Source organism: Bombus vancouverensis, chromosome 9, assembly GCF_051014615.1.
Source record: "Bombus vancouverensis nearcticus chromosome 9, iyBomVanc1_principal, whole genome shotgun sequence".
Classification (NCBI taxonomy): Eukaryota; Metazoa; Arthropoda; class Insecta; order Hymenoptera; family Apidae; genus Bombus; species Bombus vancouverensis.
This window is the reverse complement of record NC_134919.1, coordinates 6,663,443-6,677,916: the sequence shown is the minus strand read 5'-3', so window position 1 is coordinate 6,677,916 and position 14,474 is coordinate 6,663,443. Positions and strand designations below refer to the sequence as shown.

Here is a 14,474-nt window from a genome sequence, read left to right as displayed (position 1 = left end):
GTGTCCTCGTGGCCGTTGCTGGAAGGGGTGCCGGCTGGTGGTGGGGGTGGCCACCCTTGCGTTTCTGCGGCTGGTTTGACCGCGCGGCCGCGCCGTGGCGCCACCGTACAGCCTGCGCGGCGGACGTCCCTTGGCGCCGCGCCGCTCAACTTTTGTCCAACCGTAAGTGGCTGGCGGCCGCGTGAGACGCTCGCCTTCGCGCATCGCGATGCGACACGTTGCCATTGAACGCACTCACCGGACGCTCGTTCCACGCGACAATCCGTCACCGCGAGAAAACTACGGATTTCGATGAACGAACGAACGAAGAGGATACACGGCCACGGACAATAGTTTCGCCGGGGTGGAAAAGTGCGTGGCTGGAGGGATGACTGCGAGGGCTGCAGGAGCCGAGCGTTCGAGTTAGTCTCGGCCAGAACACAGGCCCAGTAGGATCTACGTGCACGCACTGGAGCCGCGTACGGTGCGTGGACTAAGGAAACCGAGGGTTAGGAGAGCCTCCCCACCCCTTCACTGGCCGCGATCGCGAGTTTCGCATGCGACGATTATTGTGCCACGACCAACGGACCGCTGCGAGTGCACAGGTGATTGTTTGTGCTAATTATTGTGCTGTGACTGTGTTCCCCATCGCGATTTCGCAGCAAGGTCGACGTTATCGCGAGAATATGTTTAGTTTTCGTTTCTATTCGTTGTTATCGTGTCTGGCGTGAAGGAAATGCAATTGGTAGCCCTTTGATCGCGATCTCGCAGCATCTTCAGCCAGTTCACGCGCACGCACGTGCAGCCGTGCCCTCGGATTATCTGAAAGCCGAAACGCGACCGGCTCGAACGTGACCATCGGACGGATTCCTGATCGTCGCTTGCTCGACTCTATCTCGACCGGTCAACCAACTCGGCCTCGACAGAGAGAAAAAGGAACGCGGAGAACCCGAGAACCGAGTGATAGCGCCTAGCTGACTGTTAGAATCTAGCCGGCGTTCTTGGCCAGCATCGAGCTACGCCGCAGAGCTGATTAAGTCCTAAGAAACTGCGAACCAGCAAATCAACTTGAAAATACCACTGTCGTTCATCTCATCGTTGTTTTCGAATCGTTCGTGCCGCTCGTCGATTCGGATATTCTTCTCGGGTATTCTTCGGTGGTATCCTTTGAAAATTCGTCCTCGTGAAGTGATTCGTGCGACGATTTTGTACGTTGAATCTCTTCTATTTGAAATACATTTTTGTGCAAGGAATAGCTCGTACATGGTACAGAGGAATTTGCAATGAATATTCCTTGGAAGAGAAATTTTTGCAGAGGGACGCTTGTGACAGTTTAGAATTGATCGTCGAAATGTTTCGTCTGGAAAGAAAATTTGACGAATTTTCCGCTTGGGACTGCTCTAGTCCGGGGAATATTTCTGTGGTTCTCGTGGAGGACAATTTTATTTGATTCGGTTCTCGTCGATTCAGCTTGTCGCTGAAAGGAAATAAAAATTTCTTGCGTTCTAAGAGACTGTAATTCAAGTCGTTGATTTTTTGCAATGGTAGTGATTGGAAATTTCGTTGGAAGAAAATTCGTTAATCTGCCGAAGAACGTCTCGTAACATCCATGCGAATTTTTTGAAACTTCCTGCTTTAAAATACTTTTCACCAAGTGCACCACATGCTCGGTCAGTTTAATTGCAAACAATCTTCCTCAAGAACTTGCCTCGGAGTGACCTCTCGCCTCTAACGAATTCGTCGAAAGTAACCGAATTTTCCTGCAAAAATTCAGTGATTCTACATTCCTGACAGTTCTTCGAGTAACGAATTCCTCTACGAACTTCTCTAAAAACGTCGCTCTCCTCTTCGAAACGTTCGACACGCTCAAAATTAAAGAGAACAGATCAAATTTGAATCAATTCAAAAACCGTGTTTCCTTGCACTATTAGCTTTCTTCTAGAAACGTCAAACCGAGATAATACAATTTTTCTACAAAAAAACATCCCTAAAACGTGTTCTCCAGCGCAACAAACCAGTGCATCGTCGAAGATTACGCGCACCAATGAAAAATCTCATCGTCGTGTTCTTCGAGTCTGCCGCTGCGGACAGAAAAGCTCGGCTCGGAACCCCCGTTTCGCGTGCAGCAACCCCGCGTGCAGCGATCGTCTTATCCGACGAAAAAAAATCCGCGCCATGTCCCTGAGCGCGGCTCTTGAACTTAGTAGTGTTGTGCGCATCCTTCGCTCGCCTGAAGATATTGTTACAATCGCCCTCGAATAGCGTCGCGTTGCTTTTCGAACGGGGGTCGCGACGCGAGGGGCCGCGGGGGCTGTCGTTTATCGTCGACCAGTATATTGAGTAGCGTGCGACCGCGAGAAGAAAGCGAGTCCAGGTGCTGCGACCAGCGAAATTCCACCGGCGAGACAGTCATCCAGATTCGCCATTTCCATCGCTTCTTTTTTCTTCCATCCGCCAGCTAACCACCCCTTTCTTCGGCCAGCTCATGGTCAGCTTCGAATCTTTTCCCCCCTGGCTTTCTTTTTTCTTTCTGATAGATGTGCCCGATATTGATCGAACAGCGCGTCTACGCTCCACTTTTGCTGCAACGTATTTCAGTGGTGGATGATGTTTTCGAGTATTTTGTGAGTGATAGGTGTTTAGGTTGGTTAGGCTGGTTGACGATAAGGGGGTGTAAGGGACTATTCAGTGCTTAACAGGCTTAGCAAAGCGGTATTCCCGCGCAGTGTGTGTGAACCATTTGATGGAAGACGTTCTTCGGTGCAACGTACGTAATGGAGAACGTAATGAAAGATACTAGTGCGGTTTTGTGAAAATGTTTCTTTACTTTTACTCTTCGGTGGACATTGAAAAGTGAGAAGGAAAATTCGAGATTATTATACTCGATACCTTCAGACTACCACTAGGTACTTGTACAAGGTAAAGAACACACGAGAGAAATTATTTTAGCAAATACTGTTACATATGGGGAGAAGAATTTTCGCAATAATTCGCAATCGGTTTCGTTAATATCTTCGAGGTATTTCTTCGAATTCGAATATTTGTTATCTCGTTGTTTTCTTTCCCGTTATCGAATTATCGCGGAATAGAGAAATTCCTCATCGGCGATTTCTTCGTCGATTTTTCGTCGGTTTTCGGTGACTTTCGAGGGGAGAGACGAGCTGGTTTCTCGGAGGCGAGCCGCGTGGAATTCCACGTCTTACAATTCCAAGACGTCGCGATTCATTGGCGCGGGGATCGTTACGAAATTCGCGGCAACAATGTGTTGCGCTCGGTCGGCGAAGACGCGTGATGGCGATGCACGCGGCGCGTGTACGCGCACGCCGGTCCGCGTTGACAAACTAATCCCTGCGTTATATCGGGTGATCGTAAAGCACGCGGTGACAAGTCAACAGCCGCGTAGTATTTTCGTGGGCGGCTGCGACGAATTTTCGCGACGCGTTTCGCGAATGCCGACTGTGTCTCGTCGAATACGCTGCGCACGTATACACGTTCGCCGGCAGAAATTTCTCCCTATGCCATCTCTGGATCGAGCAACGACCGTTTCGCCTCCTCCATCCGAGAAATTCGACGTTTTGTCATTTCTATAATTCCTTTGCAATTTGCCTTGCGGTTAATTTCGACGTGTTACCAATTTCGAAACATATGGAAGAGCAAGTTGAGAAATGTTCATTCTAACGAGCGTTTTTATAAAATTTCGATAAATTCTATATCGAGAAATTGCGTTAAGCGGTTCAAAATTTGCCCATCGAGAGTCGTTTATATTTCGTTCTGCTGCGTGAAGAGTATTTTGCATATTTGGATAATTCGTTGAAAAATTCGCATTTAACGATTATTATACCGATTGCTATCTACATCTTTTTTATCGCATAAGAACAACCATTTTTTCTGTATTGCGTGTTCTCATTTCGGACAGCTTTTCGTCAATCATTCGCAGACGCAATAATTTTGCTCGTTTATTTCGCTCGCTCCACATTAATTAACACGCTTCCTCCGTTAATGGGCAACAATTTTCATCAAAATCTACCAACCAAACGTAATCGTTCTTCCTCCCTAAAAATTCCAATTCTCGTTCAATTCTTAGACCAGCGAATTTTCTACGACTTGGCTGAATTTTTTTCCCTCGTTTTCTTATTTCCGCCAAGCTTCCTCGGCTCGAGTTTATCGACGAATAGACTGCCCGATGAAATCCTCGCCCGAAATGGGCAATTTTCGAACAAAACTCGGACGTGAAACATCGATGATTCCATGACACGGGAAATCGATGAGCCGAAAGGCATAGCAACAAGTAAGCGGCGTTGGTGGCGTGAATCGAGTTACAGTTGTTTTCGTTTCCGCGTCAACAGCGACTATCATCCACCAGCGATGATTAACTCGTGTAACCGGCGAACGCCGCGGAAATTAAAGTTGCATTATCCAGGACCCGGCGCCGGTTAACTCGACTGTCACGAAGTGTGCTTAACACGGTAACGCGGATTAACGCGTTCGCCGGAAGCCGCGCGTCTTTCACGGTTTGCGGTAATCGGGGGACGTTGCTTCGACGATCGTTTCATCCGTCAGATTCTTCGATTTTCCGCCAACGTTCGACAGAACTGCCATCTTTTCCTCCAACGAGTATTTTATTTTTCCCTAAAAAATGGTTGCAGTATTTTTGAGAATGTACATTCTCGGTGTTTTATAAATCTTGAGGACACCATTGTGATGTAAAGTTGCGACGAAACTTGCCAAGTTTGAAACACACAATGGTGGTTGATGGAAGAGGGTAAGTGGTTGGAGTTTTTTCGAAAGTTTTCATTAGCGTTGCTGCACTATCGCTTCTTCAGGATTTCATTTGGTTATAGGATTTCTTAGTACACGTTGTTGGATTCGAAATTGTAATTGGAATTATCTAGGAATTTAATCGCAGGCAAGTTTTTCTTCGTATTGAGAATATTGATCTCGCCTCAAGTTTAGATCTACTGTTATCCTTCGTTCGTGTCGAGTTTAATTAACTCTGCTGAACGACAAATTTCAAACGTTGCTATAATCATTGGCCACCGACTCGAATCTGCTCGTAGTTGTCTTAGAAAATACGTACCGTATCGTGACACGTTTCGTACGTACTTGGCCACGTACTTTCCACTCGACGAATCAACTTCTTCGTCAGAATCTTTATCACAGATCATCGGAATTGTTTTGTATATTTTCTGAAAGTATCATAGCCAAATTACAGTCGTATCGAGTGCGTTAGGATACCAACAGAGATACGAGTCGGTGCAAGAACACAGTGTAATCAAAGTTACTCGCACGTCGTTGAGATTCCCGGAAACCAGGAATTCTGTGGTAACCGAAAGTTAGTAAGAAACTATTACGATCTGAATTTCGACCATTCCACATGTAAGAAATTTCAAACAATTCGCAATTTTCATTTTCAACTCGATTACAAAATACTTTATTTTAGAAATAAAGGCAGTGAATTCTCGCAAGAAGCTGGGCTGTCGTGTGTATTCCCATTTCGCTAATCGTAATGCGTAAATAACGCAAATAACGCACGCTTTCGCGGTGTTCCTATCGACCTCGTGTTCTCCTGCGTTCCGTTGTCCGCGACTTTTATTTTCGGTGAAAATCGTTGTCGACGCCAGAAACGCGAGGGGAGCACAGGCTTAAACGTTCGACCCTTTCGCCGTGGCGTAATCTCCGCGAGCATTCGCCGTACACGTGTTGAACCATTGCCCTGAATTTTCAGAAAGTTCCACGTCCAACTAATAATTTTCGATTGTCACGCGTGAATTTCAGCAACGATAGAAAGACAAAGAAAAGGAAAAAAAGTGACATGTATATCGTGGAAAAAACTAGTCTTGTACCCTCGTGGCCTGCGATCGATATCGCTCGTCGGAAGAGATTCTCCATAAACAAATCGTAAAGGAAAGAAACGTTCTGGCAGAGACGTTGAAGCGCAAGCGGTCGCTTCGAGCTAGTAAATTCAGGCGAAGAACGACTCTTGTATCGGAAAGTTGACTGCGACATGGAGTCAGTTGAGAAGCAGAAGGGGCAAAGGGCCGGAGATCGCGGTATTCCGTGGCGAAGGGGTCGAAGAAGAGAAAAAGATGGAGGGCGTCGTGTCGGTGGCAGGGCTGCGCTTCGAAAAAAAGCCCGGTGGTGCTGGCGCATCGGTAACCCCTTCGAAACTCAATCACACCTCGTTCTGGTGTGGCCGAACGTCTGAAAATCGTAACGGCGCTCGCAACAAAGGTAACGCTCAGTCACCAACGAGCAATCGAAGGGTTACTGTCTGCGGGGCGGTCGGGTGGGTTGATGGGGCGTGTGGAGGGTGGGTAAGGGGATAGGGGGACCACCGCGGACCAAGGGACCGGGGGGTTTCGATGGTGCGGAGAAAGAGCGGGGGGATGACGAGGGGGGCGAAAATAAGAAACATAGATACAAAGAGGAGGGAGACGTCGGGAGAAAAAGAGGAAGGAAAGAAGAAGGGAACCGACGATCGGCAGGGGTTGGAGAAAAGGGCGGTCGGGGAGCTGAAAATATGAGATCCGCTCTGGTAGGGACCACCTAGCCAGCCTCCGGTCCTTTCCGTGGCGTCTCCCTTCTCCGCGCAGCTTATCCCCACCGCGACCACGCTCTCCTCTGAACGCGAGGGCCGCGAAGGAGAGTGGGAGAACCGGGCGGCGTGGGATTGGGCAGCCGGTGGGCCGGCCGACCCCCACCACGCCGTCCGTGCTCCGCCCAATCCCCTCTAGCGGCCGTGCACCTCCTCCAGACATCGCATCGGTCGTTCGGTAGCTCTTAGTTTCAGGTTAGGAGCCTGCTAGGACGGGTCTCGTACTCTCTTCCTGAAGTCAGCCGTGAGAAGAGACGTGACGAGACGAGACGAGGGCGAGACGAGGGAAAAACCGGAGCCAGTGAAGTGTGACCGCGTGCAGTGTACCTATATGTTTGTCGGTTTTTCCGCGCGAGTGTGGGTGTGATGCCGCCGCGAGTAGTAAGAGCAGCAGCAGCAGCAGCACGACGACGACGGGCAGCCTGACGTCCGGCCTGAATCCAGATTCGAAGAACACCTGGTGCCGAGAGCCAGGAGCGTACGTCGATGACTTTGGTGAACTCGGAAGGGACATTGTGCGATTTCGTGTGACCGTGGGGCCAGTGTGTGGTGCGACGGGTCCAGTGTGTTCCGGGACAGTGTCCGGGACTAAGGAACAGGAAGAGACGGTAGCGACGGGCCCGCCGGCCGAGGCGTGCGCCCCAGGAGGCGTCGGCGGCGCCGGCAAACCAAGGGGAACAGTTTTGGGCCCGGCGGAGAAGTTCGAAGCCGTCAAAGTGGCTTCGTCACTGGGCCTCCAGGGGCCTTCAGCGCCGATAGGGGCCCAACTACTGGCTACTGGCGGTTCGGAGGATGCACCGTCCGTGTACCACGCGAATCTGCTAGCCAGCAGCAACGCGTCCGTGCTCCAGCAGCCCGTTCTAGCCAGCCTGAACACGCCGGCACTGGCCAGCATGCAGGCCTCTGCGGAGGCCAACTCGCTGGACATTCAGGCCATGCAGTCCATGGACTGGCTGTTCAAGAAGGAGCGTATATACCTGCTCGCCCAGTTCTGGCAACAGGTAAGTGCTCGACGTGCGTCATCTCGTGTTTTCTGTGATCCTCTCTCCTATCATGGTACGCGCGTGTGTATACCGTCAGTGTCGTCAGAAACAGATATTATACAGCAGCGACCCTCTGCACCCTCGAACGTGTTCGCTCGAGTCGATCGCCTCTAACCACCCAAGGGAAACGCTCCGTTTCCAGCTGCACAGTCCCCGGTTTACCGCGGACACTTGTAGCTTCCGGGCCCGGTGGAGCGCGACAAGCATAAATGTGATTGTGACTCGGGGCCCAAGTGTGTGATCGCAACGTCAAACCTTGCAATTATCGTCATCGGGATAAGAAATCGTGCGGTGACAGTGTAGCTGACAGTTGAAATTCCCATCAGCCATAGCAACCGTGGAAATTTACCATTTTTTAGTGACTAGCAAATTAGTAAAGGAATATTTAGTGATTAGAAAGGATCGATCGTGATGTGCAGATTCTCAAGTCAAATTTTCAAATCGAATCACGTTGCCGTCAGTCTTTCCACTGATAATTGCCGGTCAGGTTCCCGGCCACTTGGCCGACCCCGAGTTTCAACGAGGGTGCGAGGGTGGCGAAGTTTCCCCGGCACTTGCTGTTTCGAGGATAGTTCAGCGATTTAGGGGATGGCTTGACCGACTTGCGGCAAAGTGGCCCACATACAGTGGTTGACAACCTCATTTTCTTTCTGCATAGCGTATGTAAAGAAATGGTCGTGCTGCTATGTGTAGGCAATCGAGAAGTGTCACTTTCGCCATAGGAGGACGTTGTACTTTTTCTATAGTCGTAGCCTATCATCGAGAATCTTTCGGCGAACGAATTTCAGCCTCGGGAAAAATGACACTTTCCTTGGTCAGTTTCGTCAAATCCTTTGTACGAAGAATTAATTATAATTATTTATTTGTTGATAATATTAAATATTTGCCTATCCGAGTATCTCGAAAGGTGACAGAAGCGTCTAAATTTCGTACATTTCTAACGAACGTGAATCGAAAGAAATTCAAAGGAGCAGAATCTTATAGAAAATATCCAGAGCAAGTGAAACAAATCTCTCGTTTGGTTGCGACCATAAAAATACGAATCTGTATAAACGTTCGCCGTGTAGTCATAAAGATACTGGTTTCGTCTTAAAATCGACTTAAAATCGGCTATCAGCGATAGAGATCGTTGTATGCAGGTGTTTGTCAGTTATAGCTGGTTGAAAGAAGTTTGAAAAAAATTGCAATTGTCAGAGGTGTGTTGGTCGTTTGAAAGAGACGATAGTCCGCATAAACGAACTGACATAGAAGCATTTCCTAGTTCCGCTGGTTTATCGACTGACACGTGAGAGACATTTTTACAAGCTGTTCTTGATTTTGCATATCTTGGACAAGACAGGCCGACGATATTTTCTAAACGTTTGGAACACGAAGCAGGTTAATCTACGAAATTAACGGAAGCGTAATTATACAAATTTTCTGTCCGTTGTATCGAACCGAAGGCTTATCATCGTCAGTGATTTTCTTTTTAAAGTGTGTTCGAGCCGCGCTACTTATGGCAAAACTCGTTCCGCCATCAATTTCTTTATTTCACGCGAACCTGTAACGCGAATAAATGCGGTTATTTATTTACCTTGCACCACGAACCAGCGAGAAGAGACGCGATACAAAGTTGACAGCTCTGCACATCTCCTGCTATTTCCTGACACTTAATATTTTATACGAAACGCAGAAGCTTCTTCTTCTTACGACCAATCAAAATATACATATTCAGAATTTTTCGTCGTTATTATGGAAATACTGTTTAGAATTAATGAATTCCCTGGTCCATGAAGCCTATCATCTACATACTTAATTATCTTTGAATTCCTAGGCCCATGAATTATCGTGTAATCATCTTGGAATATAATTGAATTATATAGCTACATTAGTCAATTATAAATTTCACGTTTAGATGACACACGGCTAATATATACGCGTGAAAATACATTGGAAACGTGATTTAAATTATTTTCTCCCAAGTTTAAGTACGTTCGCTTGGTCGTTAAAAATCTCTCTGTTGGAAAATAAATTTTTCGAAAATCACACGTCACGTGTTTTCCTCGTATTTCAGTTTATTAACCCGTTCCATGTTAGGGAACGTTCACCTGGAAAACTCCGCTACGCGTAACTTATCTTTCCCTAAATTTAAACATAATATCGCGTTCGGTATTCAAAATCTTGAAAAGTAATTTCTTCGAAAATACACTTGATGTATCTCTCGTTATATTCGAGTGGCTATGTCATTGCTTCTATCGACAGAAAACGTCTATCTCGATAAGCCGTCGATGTTACCAGTTATCTCTGAAAAATTACCAACAACGGAAAGAAGAATAAAACGCTAAATTACAAAGAATAATACGTCGCGCGTGTGTTATAGGTTGAGGTTGACTGTAAACTGGCGACGATCTTCTCTCATAGCGTTGGTGCCGGTCGGCTAGATGCTGCCGATAAAATACGACCGCTTAATAACGCGCGAACTAGTCCCGTACCGGTACAAGATTACAAGCTAACCGGGTCGCCACTATTAATGCCACATAGTTTCATAATTATGTGTATTGATTAGGCCGCGGGTTAACGACGCCGGAACGTGGCTCGAATGCCCGGAAAGTGGAAGACTCGTCGCGTTCACCAGTTTCCATTGTTTGCACGCGTGCTCCTCCAACTTGTCGACGTACCGTCGTCTCTGTCGTTCGTTTTTAGCAGCTGCTTGGAAATTTTACACGTCGATATTTGTGAAACGCGGAGACAATTATTGGCAAAGCTTGTCGTCACGTCCCCTTTCCCGACTTAATTCGCTCGGACGTAATCGCAATAGACGCGGTGCAGAAAGGTCGTAGTGAGAGGATCGATGAAGCGGTATAACCTGCTGACACGTTTCGGAGGAAAGTGAAAACGCCAAAAGCCAACCCGCTCGTCGTTCAACCGTCGACCGTGATTAAACCGTGGTCAGGCAATCTCACGATTTTCCCAGCTATTCTTTCAGGGTGAAACGAACATTCTTTCGTGGAGTAGCGAACGGTGACTCAGTCAACGGTTTCGGTTTCTTGGAACGCTGACAGCCGTACTCCGATGACATATGCATGATTTGACGATGTTGCGTGAAAACGGAACATTTTTCGTCGATATGTAATGGCCGATTGAAGAAATGTTGACTTACTATCGAGAAATAGGACGAATTAATAAAGTTGTTCTAAGGATCAAGTATCGTTTCTGTTTGTCGCAACACAAATACATAATTTGTTTATATTGTTGAGATTAACTTTCCGATCTTCTAGAATATATCAAATCTCGAATTAGATTGCACCGTTTATTTTTGGAGGTTTGCTAAAGGTGGTAAAATTATTGTTGTAGCAACACTCTAACGATACTCTAACGTTATTAACAGACGAGGTGAGGCAAGATTCTGTAAGAAGCATTATTTTCTACAAATTTATTGTCCATTATGGAAAATCTGACTTCTCTGTTACAACCTACAATTAGATGCGTATCATTAACCATGAAAAATTTCAATTTTCCGCGGATAACATTATACGTGTTCATCGAAAGATGATCGAAGAACGGTATCTCTTACGGTAATTTATAAAAAAAAAAAAATACTTCTACTCGTAGCGTAGAGCATAGAAAAATTGCTCCATCACATTGATATCTAATCTCGTGAGAATCGATTCTCCTATCGATCGTTACCCTATCCTGTACAAACTTTCGCATATGTTTTGCCTCGATCGTAGCTACGCATCAGCCACAGACGAATAATTGGAAAATTAGAAACGCGCGTCGAAGCAGTGTCGATCGACGGTGATTCCAGAATCGACGCGCTCGTTAAGAAATTCCTGCTGGCTCGTCCGTCAGTCAGGCAAAAATATGCCCGTCTCGCGAGGATTGATTTACGCGGGCGGCCAAAAGCGAGGTCACGCCGCACGTTTCCCGATTTTTAACGAAACCCTTCTCCTCCTCCTCCCCCTCCCTCCTCCTCCACTTCTCCCGTCATCTTCCCGTGGTGGAGTTAGGCGAATGCGTGATTCAGTGCCGGTGCTAGCCTTGGAAAAATCGCTGCTACGCCAATTATTAGTTGTTCGCGAAAGGGACGGAGGCGCGTTTCGTGCGACTGAAAATTCGGAGAGGAGAGACAGAACCGGCGTCCGGTAGAGTTTCCACGGAGCGGCCGTGCGCGTGGAACGAGACCACGAAGCGTACTCCCAATTAGGAGCGTGTCGACCGTGAATGGACAAAAGTTTTGCCATGACTCGGCTTCCCCTGCCGGCTCCCCACCCCATGCTCACCGTACCCCCACCAGCGCCAACGATCCGAATGGGAGTAGGGGGATCCCTGACGCGGTTCCCGAGATCCCCGAGTGGCGGCGGCACTTGCCGAGACGCGGAGACGTGAGTCACGCGTGCTCCGATGCCGGTGAGAAGAGCAGCCGCGCGGACACTCGTCTGTCGGCTGCTAAGTCACTAGCGACGGAGACGCGCTCTGCTTTTGTTATTAGATCCATTCTTTTCGGGTTAATGCATCCAGGGCGAAAACTTTCTCCGTGTAAATACAAAGAAATAATAGGTTTGACGCTTTCGGTAGAATCGCTGCTTCGCGATTACAATATCGTACTTTATAATTTCGATATAGCAAAGTGAGAAACGCGATCTACGGGGTAACGAAGATGTATATATCCGATGATTTTAAATCAATCGAAGAATGTCGAAATGTATAGAATGTACGCGATAAACGCTGGATGAAGTATAGCGAAACGGTGTACTAGATTTAGCAATATTATTCCCTTTTTCTTTTTGCTTTTTTTGCAATTAGAACGCCGAAAGTTTTGGAGATTATTATCGTTTACATAATTTTGGGAAAATTTTGGAAGATTTAGATCTACTTCGGTGGTTAAAATAAACGAATCGTTTACCAAAGATATATACCGATTGCTGTGTGCGCCGATCCTGTATCTCGATCTAAAACCAATTAGCAATATTTTTACCACTGTTACGGCCAAGTTTGAAGGGCATGGCAGAATGTTGGAAGAAGAAGAAATTTTGATCAGAGATTGCCTACGAAGCGAGAAACGTCAAGCTTAGCGGACGGACAATTGTCGCGAGCATGAAAACGGGCCAACGAGGGAATCATTGCCGTATTCCACTGACACGAGAAACTGTATCGCGCGGCATGTCGGCCTCGAAATAGAATATAGAGGGTTATTTCGGATGCGTCGTCTCGTTGGTCTAGTCCAGGGCTGGTCTAGACCTCCGAGGTTCACCCGTTTTACGAGCTGCCGGCAGGCAACACGACCGCTTAGGTGGTGACTAGAATCGAGCGCAGGTGCACCGTGCCGCGTGCATATTTGCCGTTCGTCTCGTCGCCTTATTAAAACGCGTTACGAACGACGTAACGAGTGTCGAACACCACGTGAACCCGTTCGAACATGGGAAAGAACAACGGGGGTGGTTTTATAGAGGCTGATCATGCGTTAGGGTTTACCTGTGACAGGTGTTCTTGTAATTTATACCGTGTCTTGTTTTTCTTTCTTTTCTTACCCCTATCCACGAACTATGTCATTTGGGTAAATTATTGCCACGGTTCACGCTAATACGCTTTGAATGCGATATTTGTCAAAGTGTTAAATATATAAATTACTGCTGTTTTGCTGGAAATTAAGTGGCATTATGGTAACAGTAGACCATGGCGATTATGATAATTTCAAATTGTAATATTTACGTAGGCTACTATATTTATCGATTTTACCAAGTTTTACTCGATTCGTTGGAGCATCGAATTTCTTTCTTATTGAATTATAGCACATAAACTTTGCCTTGTATCGATCATGTATCAATGTGTCATTCAAAATTTCCACATACATTCAGATGATAAGGAAATCAATTGCATCGCTGTATCTTGTCTTTTGTAATCATAAATAAAGAACAAGAGGTGCAAAATTATAAATATCGAAACTTTGACGATGTTACAAAATCTTACCATCGAGAAAGTCTAGAAATGTTAATCCCTAAATTGAAACATCTATCGCTAAGGAATCGGAAGAAACTACCTATGGATTTTTCTTTAACGTTTTCCATTCGAAGAGAACGTGAACGACGAGAGGTCGTTTCGAGCAAAGAGGAAGGAAAATTTGATCGTTGGCCGATCAGTCGCGATACAACGATACCTCGGTTATTAATTTCCGTGGCCGTTATTTCTGAAATCGGCGGTTTAACTGCCGCAGCCGTACAGCTCTCCCGCCAAACAGTGATTCACCCACACTCTAAAAATATCGGGATACACGCATCGCGAAATGCGAGTCTCGTGCGAGCCTTAATGAGCGTTTCTCAGAATTTCTGCAGTCGTTCGCTCTGGAGGGGAAAAGAAAATTCTCTGTGACACCGAGACAGCCGGGAAACCTTGGGCACATTTTGGTTTAGCGAATGACAGCTAATGACTACGCCATCGAGCGCGCATGACGATGACGATGACATTTCGCTTGATTTAACGTCCGTTTCGAACGAATCTGCGTCAGTCGCTTTTCAAATTCCCTTAACGTTCTATGAATTGGATTGCCTATATTTTTCTAATTGATCGTTGGTTTTTCATTGTTATTACGTAGAATAAATGAATGATGAATAAATTATACTTTTATATTAGTGGAGAAATCCTTGGTTTGTCAGAAGCTTAGTGACGCGAGTCTAAAAAAAATCCTCAATTTTTATACAACTGCAAATATTAATAACCTAATAAAAAATGATTTAACTGCCTGATAGAATCGTATTATTTAACGGAAACTATATTAACCCTTTTATCAAACATTAAGCTATATAGAGAATATTTTTTTCAATATTTTAGAAACCGAAAGATATTACATTCTAGAAAGAAAAAAGATTTTTTTCATTTCC

The 14,474-nt window shown here is 46.3% G+C and overlaps 1 protein-coding gene across 6 annotated transcripts in view; it reads left to right on the top strand.

Annotated features, from left to right (window-relative positions):
- Nucleotides 1-202: 202 nt before the first annotated feature.
- The window catches only part of cut (homeobox protein, cut), a 167,336-nt gene continuing 153,064 nt past the window's right edge, over nucleotides 203-14,474 (top strand). For 5 of the 6 annotated variants that reach the window (XM_033345983.2, XM_033345980.2, XM_033345982.2 and 2 more), the window contains exons 1-2: nucleotides 203-584; nucleotides 6,757-7,575. In XM_033345983.2, coding sequence (XP_033201874.2) covers nucleotides 7,468-7,575 — 108 coding nt within the window. In that variant the 5' untranslated portion in view covers nucleotides 203-584; nucleotides 6,757-7,467. Of the gene's footprint in view, nucleotides 585-2,863; nucleotides 2,899-6,756; nucleotides 7,576-14,474 lie in introns of those variants that run through there. The other variant, XM_076621618.1, reaches the window with a different exon arrangement.